The following is a 16,946-nucleotide window of genomic DNA, read 5'->3' on the forward strand; positions in this document are numbered from 1 at the left end:
TTGTGTCCTTCTCAATGCCGGTGTCTTACTTCTTGAGTGCGAGGTCGCAAGTTCAGTCTTTAATACGGCACATTTGAAAGTGTTGTGGTAACAATGCGATAGAAACAATATTAGCTCCTGATGAATCACCATGTGCATTAGGACGGGGACAGAAAAAGAGTGTCCTGGAGGTGCAGAGATCTACATCTACATCTACATGGATACTCTGCAAATTACACTTAAGTGCCTAGTACACAATAATTCTATCTTATTCCAATCTGGAACAGCGCGCGGAACAAAGAACACCTATATGTTTCCGTACGAGCTTTGATTTCCCTTATTTTATAATGATGATCGTTTCTCCGTATGTAGGTCGGCGTGAACTTAATATTTTAGCATTCGGAGGAGAAAGGTGAAGATTGAAATTTTGTGAGCAGATTCCGCAGCAACGAAGAACACCTTTGTTTTAATGATGTCCACCCCAAATCCTGTATCATGTCAGTGGCTCTCTCTCATCTATTTCACGATAATATAAAATATACAGCTCTTCTTTGAACTTAGTTGATGTATTCCGTTAATCCTATCTGGTAAGGATCCCAGACCGAGCAGCAGTACTCCAAAAAACGATTGTCTCACGTAATGTAGGCAGTCTCTTTAGCAGATCTGTTACATTTTCTAAATGTTCTGCCAATAAAAACACAATCTTTGGTCTGCCTTTCCCACAACATTTTCTATTTGTTCTTTCCAATTTAAGTTGTTCGTAATTGAAATTCCTAGGTATTTTAGTTGAATTTGCGGTCTTTAGATTTGACTGATTTACCGTGTAACCAAAGTTTAACGGATTACTTTCAGCACTCATGTGGGTGACCTCACACTTTTCATTATTTAGGTTCCATTGCCAATTTTCGCACCATACAGATATCTTTTCTAAATCGTTTTACAATTTGTTTTGATCTTCTGATGTCTGTACTAGACGATAAACGACGGCATCAACTGCAAACAACTTAAGACGGATGCTCAGATTGTTTCATAAATCATTTATGTTATGGCTTGAGTCAAGTGCGGGCACGCCAGTCGGGAACGATAGAGCAGAGAGGGCTGTGAGAAGAAGTCAGCCTATCGCACGCTGACCGACCCCTCTCCAGGACGACGACGCGACGGCAGCGGCCCCTACGCGAAGAGGACATAAGCGCCACGCTTGAGTGGTCGCGGTCAGTTCCAGAGAAGCTTAAAGACTAGCGACCCGAATAGAAGCGTCAAAGCTCGTTACTTGCTTGTACATTCCACGTAGCTCGATCTTGGAATTGTTACACTGAAGAACATTGTTTATTTCGGATGTCGCCCTTTGCTTGCGACACATCTATGTAATTATCAAAGTTACGTATTGTCATTTACTTTTTTGTAATAAACTCATTAACACAAAAAATAGTTCAAATGGCTCTGAGCACTATGGGACTTAACATCTGAGGTCATCAGTAGCCTAGAACTTAGAAATACTTAAACCTAACTAACCTATGGACATCACACACATCCATGCCCGAGGCAGGATTCGAACCTGCAACCGTAGCAATCGCGTGGTTCCGGACTGAATTATTAATACAATTTGTATGAATGTTGTCTAGCGATCCGAGAAACCAGGTTTCCTAGGCGCCCCATATTCGACGACTGAGCAGGATTCAACAGTTTATATAGACAAGGAACTGCACAAGGCCTACAATACTACCTCGAGAAACTCCAGAAATCACTTCTGTTTTACTCGATGACTTTCGTCAATAACTGCGAACTGGGAACACTCTGACAGAAAAACACGAATCCAGTCACATAACTGAGAAGATTTGCCATAAGCACGCCATTTCACTACAAGCCGCTTGTGTAGTACAGTGCCAAAAACTTTCTGAAAACCTAGAAATGGGGAATCCATTTGAAATCCCTTGCAATAGCACTCAAGACTTCGTGTGTGTAAAGAGCTAGTTATGTCTGATTAGAACGATGTTTTCAATATCCGTGTTGACTGTGTGTCAATAGACCGTTCTCTTCGAAGTAATTCATAATATTCGAACATAATATATGTTCGAAAATGCTGCTGCGTATCAACGTTAATGATATGGGCTTGTAATTTAGTGGATTACTCCTACTACCTTTCTTGATTATTGGTGTGACTTGTGCAACTTTCCAGTCTCTGGGTACGGATCTTTCATCGAGCGAACGGCGGTATATGATTGTTAAGTATGGAGCTGTTGCATCAGCATGCCTTGAAAGAAACCTGATTGGTATACAGTCTGGACCGGAAGACTTGCTTTTATTAAGTGATTTTAAGTTGCGTCACTACTTCGAGGATATCTATTTCTAAGTTACTCATCTTGGGATCTATTCTTTATTCGAATTCTGGAATATTTACCTCGTCTTCCTTGTTGAAGGAATTTCGGAAGGCTATGTTTAGTAACTCTGCTTTAGCAGCACAGTCGTCGATAGTATTTCCATTGCTATCGCGCAGAGAAATCATTGACTCTGTCTTACCGCTAGCGTACTTTACATGCAACCAGAATCTCTTTGGCTTTTCTGTCAGGTTTCGAGACAAGATTTCGTTGTGGAAATTATTATAAGGATTATTTATAAGCAAGTCGCATTTAAGTCAGCGCTAAATTTCGAGCTTCTGTAAAAGATCGCCAATCTTGCAGATTTTTCATTCGTTCAAATCAATTTTTTTTAAATAAATGTATTACACTTCACAAAATGAACATCGTCTACATTCCAGAAATGTTCGAATCAAACCATTAACTCGCACCATGAACACGGAATGAAAAATGACGCGCCACAATGATGACAGAGGTTCGCTCCATCAAGATCGAAGGCGAACTCCCTGGAACTTACAAACCATGCACGACATTTAGATAGGTATCTACTCTTGAAGAATGGATATAGAATCATATTGGTGTAACGGTGTGATGAGAACTGGTGGAATGTAATGTAATGGGATGCAACCGAATGTGAGACGGTCAACGCGGAGTTTATCGTTAAGCTGGCTGTCTTTTAAACTACAATGTCACACACTTTTCAGGAGGGATAGTTTGCTTTAGTTGTTCTCTTGCGTCCATTTCCCACTGTTGCTTGCTGTTACGTAAATATTCTCTACTACCCTTGTGCCACCACGCTCACGAGAAAGAGTCGTAGGGGGCAGAGCACCTCCAACTTCCCGCAGGACAATAAATAACTTTCCAGCCAATTTACCATCTAGATTAACAGTCGGGATAATTTTAGCCGAATGCGTTAAGACATGATGTTACTTGATGATCACACGACTCTCTCGGTACCTGTCATTTCCATGGTTCCTTTCACATGCGTTTTCTCTTCAAATCCCGATTGGTCGGAGTTGAAAACAAACTCCTTACTGAGCGATTGGATAAGTTTGTTTATCGGATCTACAAATTTTCGGGCCGATTCCGCAGTTTTCTGTGCATCGTCATATTGATGCTTCGTTTCAAATTTCGTTATCTTACGTCTTCTAAATCTGCAGCACTGTTTGAAGTCAAGCAACCATCCATTGCTTCCTTTCAAATCGTTGTAATCTATGTCGCGCGCAATTTGATGCGCATAAAGTAGTAGGTCACTATCATGCACGCCCTTAAAATTGTATCAAGCCTCCTTGCAACGCGCGAACACCAGTTTCTGTAAGAAGTGCGCCTTGTCCTCCCTTGAATTTTCGTAGTTTTTCTTATGCACTACACGGTCATATTGGTGCGGACTTATTCTAAATGTGTTCATAAGTGGTTCTGCTCTTTTTTTACTATGCTGCGGATGATCTTCTATGTAATTAATTATCTTTGGTATCCGCTCCTTGAACAACACTTGTCCTTCACTATGTTTCATTGAAGCCAGGATTCGTGGCTTCCTGTCGGACAAGTTTGATGAAACTACATGTTTTGATACCTGTTTCAATATCAGTTTCCGTTGTTAAGCACGTATCGTCGTCATTGTGCTCCTCACGAACATTATCCGTACTGTCGAACTTACACGACACCACAAATTCGAGCGGTTCTAGGCGCTACCGTCTGGAACCGCGCGACCGCTACGGTCGCAGGTTCGAATCCTGCCTCGGGCATGGATGTGTGTGATGTCCTTAGGTTAGTTAGGTTTAAGTAGTTCTAAGTTCTAGGGGACTGATGACCTTAGAAGTTAAGTCCCATAGTGCACAGAGCCGTTTGAACCATTTTTTAACCATAAATTCCACTGACTCGTCTTGCAGAAACGCTTATATTGCATCAGCCACTTCTTTCTCACTTGCGAAATTCCTTGGGTTCCTTTCGACGAAATGTTATCTTCGACTACTTTGTTGTAGACATAACGCAATGTTTTCTTTGTTTATTGCTGCCGTTTTTTGCTCGCCTTTTTATCAAAACCACTAGTACTGTAGCACTGTTGTGATTTACTCGTCGATGAAGCAGTTCAACCACGCTCTATTGCCTCATGCTGTACTCACCATTGGATACCTCCAGTACCGCCCCATGTTGCTATTACCAGCCAATATTGTGGTTGAATGGTATACAGTATGTGGGGCGTCAAATGCCCTGAACATCATTGGCCTTTTGCGACCTATCACTCAAGTGGGTCCCCCTAGACAATAATTTCGCACGATACAAAAAACATTCAATACAAGCGATAACTTCCGCTCTGGCTGTGAAAGAAAGCTGACCTATTTTGGTACGATCGCTTCTTCTTGATGTTGGAGCATCATCTTGAGATGACGGAATTACACCTTGAAAACTGGTTTCACTGAATGTGTGAGTCTTATTTCTGTGTGTCGGCTTTTTCTTTAGCTTCTTTAAACCGGGAAAATTCATTGGCGACGGACGTGAAATATCGCCAAGAGCAAAGGAAAATTCATGCCCCCATCAGTCATCCCAACTCTAACTGCACAGCTTGACGACAAATGGACGAACAGATCATCGTATCTCAAATTTCAGATTAGTGCATACTCTTTGAAGCATGTTTACACGGCGTTTGAAAAACAATATACGTCTTTGGAACGCCTATATTTATTAAACTGTACGACATACAGCTATGAAACTTGGGATGCATATTTACGAATATCTCAAGTTTAGATTGCTAAAGTTCAGTATGTACTCCACCACCGACACGAACAGAATCACATCGATATTCGAATTCCTCCCGCACTCGGGTAACCATAGCCACCGTCACTTACGTTATGGCAGGACGGATCCGGCTTTTTAACTCCTCTTGGTTCTGTGGTAGTGCTGGTATGTAAACGTTGTCCGTAATGAAACCGCACGGGGCGAAGTCACAGGGCGTCAAATCTGGTTATCGTTGAGGCCACCTGGGGAAGCGGTAAGTCGCCGGCTGTTTGACAACCAATCCAAAGCCTCGGTAGGGATTCAATCAGACATCCACTCACTTGGCGACGCCAGTGAGAGGTGCTCCGGCTTGTTGAAAAATGAAGCTGGCTCGTTCAGCCTCGGAAACAATCAGTTTTGTAACATAGCAATACACTGCTGACCGTCAACAGTGTTTCCATCAAATAAGAATGGACCGTTAACAGATGAGTGGTATAATGCACAGCATACTTTTTGATAAATCTTCTACATGTTCAGTGCCTGCATTTGTGTTCTGTAGGCAACAAATTCGCGCACTTTGATTGTTTACTTTCCAGCTAAGATGGAACGTTGCTTCATCACTGAACACGATGCGTTGTGCGGAAGTCTTATCATTGTCAATAGCACTATGAAGTTCTTCAGAAAATGCCACACTTTTGCGTTTGTCGTCGTGACGTAGAGCCAGCAACAGCTGTAACTTGTATGGCCTCATAACTGACGGTTCAAAACAAGCCAAATTGTTGTTGTACGCAGTTGTAGCTCCCGACTGGCACGACGAGTTGATTTTGTAGGATCTAGAAACCAGTTTGAATTCTTACGACATTTCCGTTGGAAACACGAAGGCAGACGGGACTCTTCCCTTTCCATACAACCTGTGTCTACAAACTGTCGATACCATCTGTGGATGTTCCACCCATTCTGAGGATCAGTTTGGTGCCTCAACCTGAAACGTCTTTGCACCGTAAACATGGAAATACAGTTCGCAAATCGAGATCACTGTTGCGGAGCAACCATTTTACAACGTGTGACGGAAAACAAGCAAACAGAAGACAACCGGAACCTAGTGGCAACAAATATAAACTAGACAATGTATTTGTTCCTCCAATAATCGAGCAGTGGCGCAGTGATCGATAATTTTGACAACAGAATACATTGTAATGCGTATATTCTCTTTGAAACATCCCGTAAAACGAAAAACGGATCCCCCAGTTGGTATGACACACTTGACATCATTCCACAACGGTCAAACGGAGGTCTGTCTCTGGTGGATAAAGATACATTGCAGTATTACGTGAAAGCGAAACAAAATTATAAGTAAGGTGCCGGCGGACACACTACGGACAATTAGTCGTTGTGGAATCTTAACTACTGATTCCACATGGAGGGTCGAGCTCCACCGGGGAAATTACGATACGAGACCTCCTAAATCAGCGGAGACATTGTCTGCTTCAATACTCTTCGCCGCGAGTGCTGTGCAGGCTTGGCAAATGCAGACGTTCAAGGGGCTTCGGCATCACTGTCTGTCTGCGTCTATTCCCGCCGGACGCATGTGCTGAAGAGAAGCGTGCCAATGATCACTTCTCGGTTTGCATAAATCGACATTATTCCGCAAACGCTCTATTTTGAAATCTGCTAAAACTGGATTGCCCCCTGGCGACCTCAGTAACGTCGTTATTACGCTAGCAGAACAAAAAGATACATAGTTGCTTCTGGTTATACCTGCTTTTAGTCAGCTTCGGTTTTTTATTATTTTGGCAATTTCCATTTCCTTCTCTTAGTTAGGAGGGCATAAAAAATAACACTGGGGGTTATGCAGCATTCGAAATGGCCCCAAGTTGTCGGAACAATGTATTACGAGATACATTAAAATTTACTGCTTAATTTTTTAGATCATTCTATTGGTATTTAAAACATATTTAATGACCTCTTGAAATATAAAGAAGTCTTATTACAGCTTGTCCTTAATAGTGAAGGTAAATCAGGCGATACAATGGATATAAATAAAGTTGGATCTAACTTCAAAATAAACGTTCTCAGCGCAACCGAATATACGAATGTCAAATAGAAAATAGGATAATTTCATCAGTACTGAATATTTAAATATTGGTGTGTATGCGTGTGTTCATTGGAGTCAGAGAATAGATTGTATTAATCTATTTATTGCAGTTCTTATTATTTTAAAACTGATTGTCCATATCAGAACTGTTTGTACATAAAAATTTGCATATGTATTTACTAACTACGAATGTCTGTCAGTTATCTCCATTAGGAAACTAGAACACACAAAATTTCACCACACAATCATTCAGTAAACACTCGACATCTGAGATGTGTTCATATTAATGACTGGTCAACGGAAGTACCAGGACTGACTAAGGAGGTGTTCATATGGAAAATTCTGTTTCTCTAACTTTATGTGTCAGCTGCAAATTAAGTACTGAAAAGAATTACTTACATTTGGAAGACCATGTTGCCTTTGTGCAAATCAGCAGCCACCAGCTTGTGGTTGAAATGTAGGCGGACGTTGGGAAACTTCTCTGCCGCTGTGAAATTAGAGCGCTACAACATTAGAAAAGATAATAAAATTATTAAAACTGACATAATATTTTACAAAAAGCTAGTAGCACTAGAGCAGATGCAATATGAATGAAGATTAAGCACGGGACGATTTCTTTACCGCTTGTCAATACGAATCCCAGCATTTTAAAGAAACAAGTTCAAAATTACGCACTGGGATTTTGGTTGCATGTCTCATACAGAAAGAAATGTGTCCACTGAAATGGTATTAGTAGTACCCGTAATAGTTGTTATTGTTGCTGCTGTTGTGTTGTTGTTGCTGGAGAACATAGCGATGTTACCGACCGACTATAGTAGGTGTTTGCTTGAATACAAATTGTGGCACTATGGGTATTTAGACGGCAATGTGGACCTGCGATCATATTTTTTTATGTCGTACGGGAGAAGAGGCAGTACTTGGAAGCCAAGAGTGAAGAATACAGTCTATAAAATTCATGACGGTTTGCTCAGAAACTGACAGAGAAACCGTGTCAACACTTGCTGTTACCAACAACGAAGAAGAGTCTACAGATATGATTTCAATGGACACATTCAGATTGAAGTCCCCGTCCGTAGCTCAGTTTCAGCGGGTGTGACTACTATGCCGAGGGCCTTGGTTCAATTTCTATTACTGCCAGCAATTCTCTTTTTTCCGTGGTGATAGGACTGGAATGTGGTGCATTCAGCCCTCTGATGCCACCTGAGGAGCTACTTGATTGAGACGTGACGTCTCTAAGGTCAAAAACGCCGACAACGCCCGGGAGAGCGGCGTGCTGACACAATGCTCCGGCTTGCCGCGTCCACTGGCAGAGGGTGAGACGGCGACGGTTGGTTGGTCGGTCGGTCGGTCGGTCGATCGGTCGGTCCCGACTGGCCCATCGGTACCATAACGTCGAGCTTTGATTGCTTTGCATAATATCTGGACGTTGTGGTCTCATAATGATTCTGGCAACTCCCTTTCTTAAAAATGAGGCTTCAATTTAATGAGTTGTTGTTCAATCCCAAGTGCTAAGTTTAGTAATAATTTAATCCTTACAGTTTGTCTCGAGCGGCCCATCGAAATTAGGCGCCTAAACTAAAAACACCCTCTGAAAGTTAAGTATAAAATAATAACTGAGCCCCTAGATTTTAGCATCTGGCTGCAGTAAAAAAATATTCTGCCGCTACGAGCGCCTCTTATAAACACAACTCAACACAGAACAAAAGTGGGCCTCAGCATTTAAAAAAATGCTGAACAGTGCGAGAATAAAATGAGAATTTTTTCATATTGCTTGGCTGCGTAAAATTAGGCTTCAAACAATGCCACGAGCTAGAAAGAGCACACACGATTTTCATCTAGTAGCCACTATCAATTAAGGCACAAAAGAATTGCAGATATTGGCTGCGAGTAGACACTGATTTAAATCAGTGGGGAACGCTGAAAATTTGTTGTGGACCAGGATTCGAACACGGTTCTCCTGCTTACTAGGCAGATGCGCTCATCGTCTTGTGTGAGTGTGTGTGTGTGAGACTTATCTCATTATCTAAGTAAAATCTAAAGAAAAAAATTAAAGTTACCCATACTCGGCACAGCCACTCTTACCCTACCATAAAAAAATGAACTATCCCTCTTCAGGCGTTGCCCGCAACTATTCCCAAAACCAAAAATTCTCCCAAGGTTATAGGCTCCAAGGGTCTATAGTTATTTTTATTATTTATTTTTTATTGCATGATTATAGCTATTAAATGTGTAAGAAAAGCGTATTCTGAGGTTGCAAATGTAAATCATTAAGACTGTGTGGCATAAATATAAACAACAAATTGTTTCATATGTCACTGGAAATAACACTGAGTCGCGCAAGAGAAAACACGATATCTTTTCAGAAAGTTAGAATTTAATAACAAATTCAAGAGTTTTAACTTCGAGAGTCTTCGATTCTGCAAAAGAATAGAAAGTACCTTGCAGCAATGTGTGTGTCGATATTAACAAGAAGAAGCATACTTTGCAGGAGCATTGCACATACCACTATACGTGAGCAACTTCTGATGTATGCGGCTAATTTATATACTAGTGCAGGAATAAATATCTGCTTCAAGCCAGTAAAATGTGTAAAGGGAAGGACACAAACAATGACAACTACTTTAAACAAGTATTCCCGATTACAATGAAGAGGCCTTTTAAGCCGCGGACATTTCGTCTGCTATAATAAAACATAACGGAGAACTGAAGACAATATGAAAGGATTTGATCATCATGCTTTAAGCAGAGTATCAGTTTGCCCAGTATACGAATGGCTATGAAGGAAGAGGAAGTGTAGCATTAACGTCCGGACGACGCTCACGCAAAATAGCGTACGCTGTAGAAGACATCCGTACCTTTCATTCATTCACTCACTCACAGTGGATGCTTCATAGATCCCACTATCAAGGAGAGCCCTCAGACACGTGGAATGAATCAATCTACACACAGAGAGAAACAGTTACAGCTGGCTACGTCTATAAAGTAAACTGACAGCCAATTACAAGTACTGCTAATGTACTCACATTCTTAACTGAGGGGATTACTTAGAGATTACTTTACTTGTACACATGTTAGCAGAAAAATCAACCACTTAAAACAAAAAGCCACTACTCTTCCTCTTATATTAATCAGCAGTAGCTTTTTTTCTACTACTTCTATGCATAAAAACACTGGCGGAAGAAGTAGCAACGCCAAAAATAATAAGAGTAAAGAAATTTAGGAAATACATTTGTTTAGGTAACATGTTTAAGTGATTAACATAGCAAGATCACACGTTAATGTGAGCGTGAGATAAACTATTGAAAGTGTGAAATCCTGGTGCACTAATAACTGGTATAACCGCCAGAATCTTGAATGTAAGCATGTAAACGTGCATGCACTGTGTTGCAAAGGTGTCGGATGTCAGTTTGTGGGATGAAGTTTCATGCCTGTTCCACTTGGTTGATCAATACAGGCACAGTTAGTGCTGGTTGTGGATGATACTGGAGTTATCGTCTGATGATGTCCCATATATGCTCAACTGGAGACAGATCTGGTGATCGAGCAGTCCAAGACAACACGTCGACACTCCGTAAAACATGTTGGTTTCTAACAACAGTATTTGGACGAGCGTTGTCCTGTTGGAATACACCATCGGCATGCTGTTCATAAGTGGTAGTACAACAGGTCGAATCACCTGATTGACGTACAAATTTGCAGTCAGGGTGCGTGGCACAATCACGAGTGTGCTACTGCTGCCATACGAAATCGCTCTCCAGGCCATAACTGCAGGGTAGGGCCAGTGTGTCTAGCATGCAGACAGGTTGGTTCCAGACCCTTAACTGCCCTCCTAACCAACACACGGCCATCACTGGCACTAAGGCAGAACCAGTTTTCATCAGAAAACGACAGACCTCCAATCGGCCCTCCATTGAGTTCTCACTTGACACCGCTGAAGTCGAAAATACGGTCATTTGAGGTCGTTGTAATACACGCTACATTCCTTGCCTCTTTGTAGTTACCGAGATGAGAGGTACTTTTTCTAGCGATTAGAGACCGTTCTTGTTTTTCTTTCCTCAAGCTCCTCTACTGCTACAGTTTTTGCGTTGTTATTCAGGTATCTGCTATCTGTCGTCAATTAAAAAAGTTACTCAATTGACTGACACATTTGCGTTCCTAATTACGCACGAGCCGTCTAAAGTAGAACACGCTGTGGTATGTTTCGGAGAGATAACAACTAGAAGCTCCGATATTGGTGACCCCGACATCATTTAGCCTGCACTACGACGAAGTAGTAATTCAATTTACGAGTGAATCAAGATTTATGAACTATGACAGATATCCCGGACACGACAGTACCTTCTGCGTCCAATGCCAGACCGGTACATAGTGCCTTTGTCACGCAACTATAATCACGCTGTATTTGGAGCAACCTTGTTCAATGAGCTTGGTTGTGCTAAGGCGTTAACACAAATTCCAGTGGTAGAGGAAGATATTCCGAAGACAGCCATCACATTCCATTTGGATTGGTTGAGAGCCTCTTTATGACATTTAGCCAACGGATTGCTGCGCAGTCATGGCACAGATTTGTGGATTCCGTACTGCAAGGTCGTCTCTACCGATTTTCCAATCTCGACAAAAATTTCTTTTTCGCCTATCACTGAGCAATAAAACAGCATTTAATTGAAGTCTGTAAACGGGTAAACAGTACGGCCCGTTTCCCACCACTGCTAAGTGCGTGTTTGGTCAGTCATATCTCAACAACTTTCGAGGACACCCTATTTCATCTGCCAGCTCGCTACCATTACCGGAAAAAGTCAGAGCCATTCTACATATTGCTCGACCAAACACTGCTAAAGAATTACGTCGATTTCTGAATATTCTAAACTTCTATTGTTGACGTCTGCTATACTCAACTCAGCTACAACAGCAACCGACCACAGCACTCACTGGTTCGAAAATCAGGGGCAGATTACCGATTCAGTGGATGGGCGCCACGACCTCTGCCTTTGAAGCAGCAAGACAGACTATAGCAGATACAGAACTCCTCTGACACCCTGGCCTGTATGCACCCCACACACTAGTAGTAGATGCGAGTCAAACAACTACAGATGCACCGTCACAACAGTTTCACAATGGCGCATGACGACCACTAGTTTTTTCTCTCGTCAGCTGCCTCCATCACAGCAAAATTCGAGCGCATTTGACAGGAAACCACTCGCGATTTACGAGGCCATCAAGTACTTTCCCCCACAACTATAAGCCAGAGGCACTTACGCATTCCGGCAAAACAACAACAGTTGCTCGCATCGGCAACACAATAAACTTATTTAACGCCGAGTTGAGCACGGACATCAGCCACGTCTTTGGAATGGACAGTGTAATAGCAGATTGTCTTTTATGTGTCAGCAGCATTTCAAGTACTATCTATTTCGCACCACACGCCAAGGTCACAGAGGACGACCAGGGACTCCAGAATCTCCTCAACGATACATCATCGCCTTCGACTTGCAACTTGTTGACATTCCTGGAGCGTATGTCAAATTATATAGTGACTTATCTACGGAAAAACCTCCACCATTCTTGCCAGCAACATTCCGCAGATGCACCTTTAACAGTATACAAACCTGTCTCATCGTGGCGTCAGTTAACACTGCGTCTAGTCTCACAACGATTTGTTTGGCCTGGAGTTCAAAACGACTGTCTAGAGCGGACTGGTACTCGCATCAAGCGCCAGTACAGTGAAGTTGCACGCTACGTGCACGCACTTCTTGGGAATTCCCAGACTCAATTACACGATTGGCTCATGTACATATTGACGTTGTAAGCCTGTTGCCTCTATCTATTGGCCAACGTTACATTTTGATCATGGTCGATTTACTCGCTGGCCAGAAGTAGTGCAAATAGGCAATACCTCCACAGAAACCTTAGTTTCTACATCTGTCTCAAGCTAAATTTTTCGATTTGGTTGCCCGATACACGCCACAAAGGAACGCGGCCGGCAGTTTGACCCTGACATGTTTGCTCACCTGAACAAATTCTGTGGCTCACCACAAAACAACAAGTTACCACCCGGTCAGTAACGGTATTATATAACGTTGGCACCGTTCACTACAGGCAGCACTCACGTGTCGTGATACCAATTGGACTACAGCTCTACCAATAGTCTTACATGGTCTAAGAAGTACCTATACTATCTGATCAAAAGTATCCGGACATCCCCAAAAACATATGTTTTTGATACTAGGTGCATTGTGCTGCCACCCACTGCCAGGTACTCCATATCAGCGACCTCAGTAGTCATTAGACATCGTGAGAGAGCAGAATGGGGCGCTCCGCGGAACTCACGGACTTCGAACGTGGTCAGGTAATTGGGTGTCACTTGTGTCATACGTCCGTTTGCGGGATTTCCAAACTCATAAACATCCCTAGGTTCACTGTTTCCGACGTGAAGGGACACGTACAGGAAAAACGCGTGACAGAGATCGCAGTTGAAGAGGGTCGTAACGTGTAATAGGCAGACGTCTATCCAGACCATCACACAGGAATTCCAAACTGCATCAAGATCCACTGCAAGTACTATGACAGTTAGGCGGGAGGTGAGGAAACTTGGATTTCACGGTCGAGCGGCTGCTCATAAGTCACATATCAGGCCGATAAATGCCATCGACGCCTCGCTTGGTGTAAGCAGCGTAAACATTGGACGATTGAACAGTGGAAAAACATTATGTGGCGTGACGAATCACGATTCACAATGTGGCGATCTGATGGCAGGGTGTGGGTATGGCGAATGGCAGGTGAACGTCATGTGCCAGCGTGTGTAGTGCCAACAGTAAAATTCGGTGGCTATGGTGTAATAATGTGGTAGTGTTTCTCATGGAGGGGGCTGGCACACCTTGTTGTTTTGCGTGACACTATCACTTCACAGGCCTACATTGATGTTTTAAGCACCTTCTTGAGTCCCACTGTTGAAGAGCAATTCGGGGATGGCGATTGCATCTTTCAACTCGATCGGGCAACTGTTCATAATGCACGGCCTGTGGCGGAGTGGTTACACGAAAATAACATCCCTGTAATGGACTGGCCTGCACAGAGTCCTGACCTGAATCCTACACAATACCTCTGGGATTTTTGGAACGCCGAATTCGTGACAGGCCTCACCGACAGACATCGATAGCTCTCCTCAGTGAAGCACTCCGTGAAGAATGGGCTGACGTTCCCCATAAATCTTCCAGCACCTGATTGAAAGTATGTCTGGGAGAATGGAAGCTGTCATCAAGGCTGAGGGTGGGCCAACACCATACTGAATTGCAGCATTATCGGTGGAGGGCGCTACGAACTTGTAAGTCATTTTCAGACAGATGTCCGAATACGTTTGACAACATAGTGTACAAGCCCGACTCAGATTCATCGGCGATGGAGCTAGTTTACAGTGAAGCGCTACAATTACCCGGAATATTTGTAGACGCACTGTCCTTCCAACTTTCTGACCGCAACCATAGCGATTTCATTCGTCACCTGAGGCAAAACATTTTCCAGATTCGCCCACATCAACATTCTCGAAATGGCACTCCTTCCACCTATCTACATATCGACGTGTAAACATGTAAGCATGTCGTGCTTCGTACAGATTGCGTCAAACCCTCCCTTCAACCACCATGGAGTTCTACAACAAGGAGCATGCACAGTGAACATGTCACTAAATGGGAAGCCTTCTACCGTCTCTACTGACCAGGTCAAGTCCGCAAATGTGTTCCAGCAATTGCGATCGACTGAGGTTGCACGACTTCGGCTACCAGCACTAGCGCCACACATGACGCTTTCCGGGCGACGTGTGTATTTCCTGGCACACTTTCTGTAGGACATTTCGCTGCCCCAGACGGGGCTGCTGTAGCGACGATTTAGCGACAATTTCGCGCAATGCCGTCAGTTGAGATTGACATCGTCTGCCGTGCTCACGCGAGCTGTCGTAGTGTTCACGCGCTGTCCGCCAGAGGCGCTGGGTTTTTTGTGTTGTGTTCTGTGACGCTACCACACTCTAATAAATGCAGTCACGGCACTGGTGTGAAAGTCGTCAACGTTTGACAGCTGGAGTGACACTTGCACTCCAAGCATTGAAAATGCAGTCACATGCGTCGTATGGATAATCTTTCTTTTTAATTATTTTCTATTTCATTAAGGAAGTAGTTGTTATATTTTTGCGTTCCAGGCTTTTATAAATTACTAATAGATACAGATGATCGTGAAATACATGTAAAAACAACCGAATCACACTGAGGCAATGACATTAGCTACAGCTTATTTATGAAGAAACACTTTCGAATATGTTTATAACTGAAGCTTATTCCACTGAAAGCAAGAAAATATAAACACATATTTCATGCCCAAGGAGCATATATTTGTGTTGCAGTCTATTAACACAGGCACTTCCATTGGCACTTAAAATTTTTTTGTGGAATTTAATGATACGCCCATTCTTACATTACTCTCGACTTTCTAATACATGAATGTTTTAGTAAATGTAATTACTTTTCTTTTAAAAGCGTATGTGTTGAAGATTCTTGCCATTTGTGACTCAGGTTTATCAGCAATTGAGGGATTGGTTTCTTCTGTAATGGGAAACAGTTTTATTGCTTTTGACGATTTACTATCACGCCTTATGATCTTCCCTTAAGCTGCAGTTGTGTTGCCTTATTTGGTACGTTAAGTAATGTAGGGATTACATTCCATATAGGTTTCGTACGTTCACATTCATTATTTGGCTGAAAGTCTAGTGAACAAAACTCTGCTTTGATTTGTTATTAAGTGAAAACTATATTATTCAGTAAATATCTGTACATTAGAAGAGAATTATAAATAAATTGTCCTGTAATGTACCGTTTCGTACCTCCCAGGGTCTTCCGGAAATTAAATAGCGAGAAATGTAGTGTCTTTTTTTGGTTACTATAGATTTCTATGGCACTACATACACTCTCCATTGTAAACTCTATATTGCAAATCAATATAAACGTCAGCATCCGCACTCATCCGATATCGTATTCAGAAGTGTCACGTGGTGGCCGCTTGGATCTCTGCTATCGTTATGGGTTACAAAAACGAGACGGAGTGTCGCAATTTCGGTTAGATTGTGAGGTCATCGTGTTCCTTGACTGGTTATACGGAGGTGACAGAGACGTTTTCTAGCGATTAGAGACAGTTCGTTTTCAGTTCAAGCTCCTCCTCTGCTACAGTTTTTGCATTGTTATTTAAGTATCTGATATCTGTCGTCAATAAAATCACTCAATTAAGTAATACATAGGCATTTCTAAACATGCGCGATCTGGCCAAAGTAGAACACACACTTGTATGTTCGGAGAGCTACGACACTATTGTCTCTATGAAAATACTGACGGCTGTAACAATGAAGATAACGTACACTTACTTTAAGGACAGGACGATGAGCTCCGATCTCTGTGAAGAAGGAAGTAAGGAACACTGACAACGAGATGATTGATTAAGCACACAGAACTAGCTTGGATGCAGCAGGGATGGGGAAGAAATCAACTGTATCCTAGGGAGCCATCAAAGCTTCACTTTAATGATCTAGACAAACCACGGAACGCGCAGAACATAGATCGTCTGAAAACGTCTTGGAAACTCCCTCCACCCGAATGTGTGTTAAGTTCTTTACTTAAGTACCTGCAGTGCCTACCAGGCGAAAACTATCAGAGTCAGATGAAAATTTATGTGCTGCAACAAAACACGATATAATTAATTTGTTAGTACGCTGCAAGATTTTCGGAAGAAATCATCTACCTTTTCTAATGAAAAAATATCGCAACGGC

The 16,946-nt window shown here is 42.4% G+C and overlaps 1 protein-coding gene across 1 annotated transcript in view; it reads right to left on the minus strand.

Annotated features, from left to right (window-relative positions):
* The window catches only part of LOC124795844 (kynurenine 3-monooxygenase-like), a 181,682-nt gene that overhangs the window by 77,677 nt on the left and 87,059 nt on the right, over window positions 1-16,946 (minus strand). The window contains exon 5 of the mRNA XM_047259926.1: window positions 7,543-7,630. Coding sequence (XP_047115882.1) covers window positions 7,543-7,630 — 88 coding nt within the window. The remainder of the gene's footprint in view (window positions 1-7,542; window positions 7,631-16,946) is intronic.

This window comes from Schistocerca piceifrons, chromosome 4, assembly GCF_021461385.2.
Source record: "Schistocerca piceifrons isolate TAMUIC-IGC-003096 chromosome 4, iqSchPice1.1, whole genome shotgun sequence".
NCBI classification, from domain to species: Eukaryota; Metazoa; Arthropoda; class Insecta; order Orthoptera; family Acrididae; genus Schistocerca; species Schistocerca piceifrons.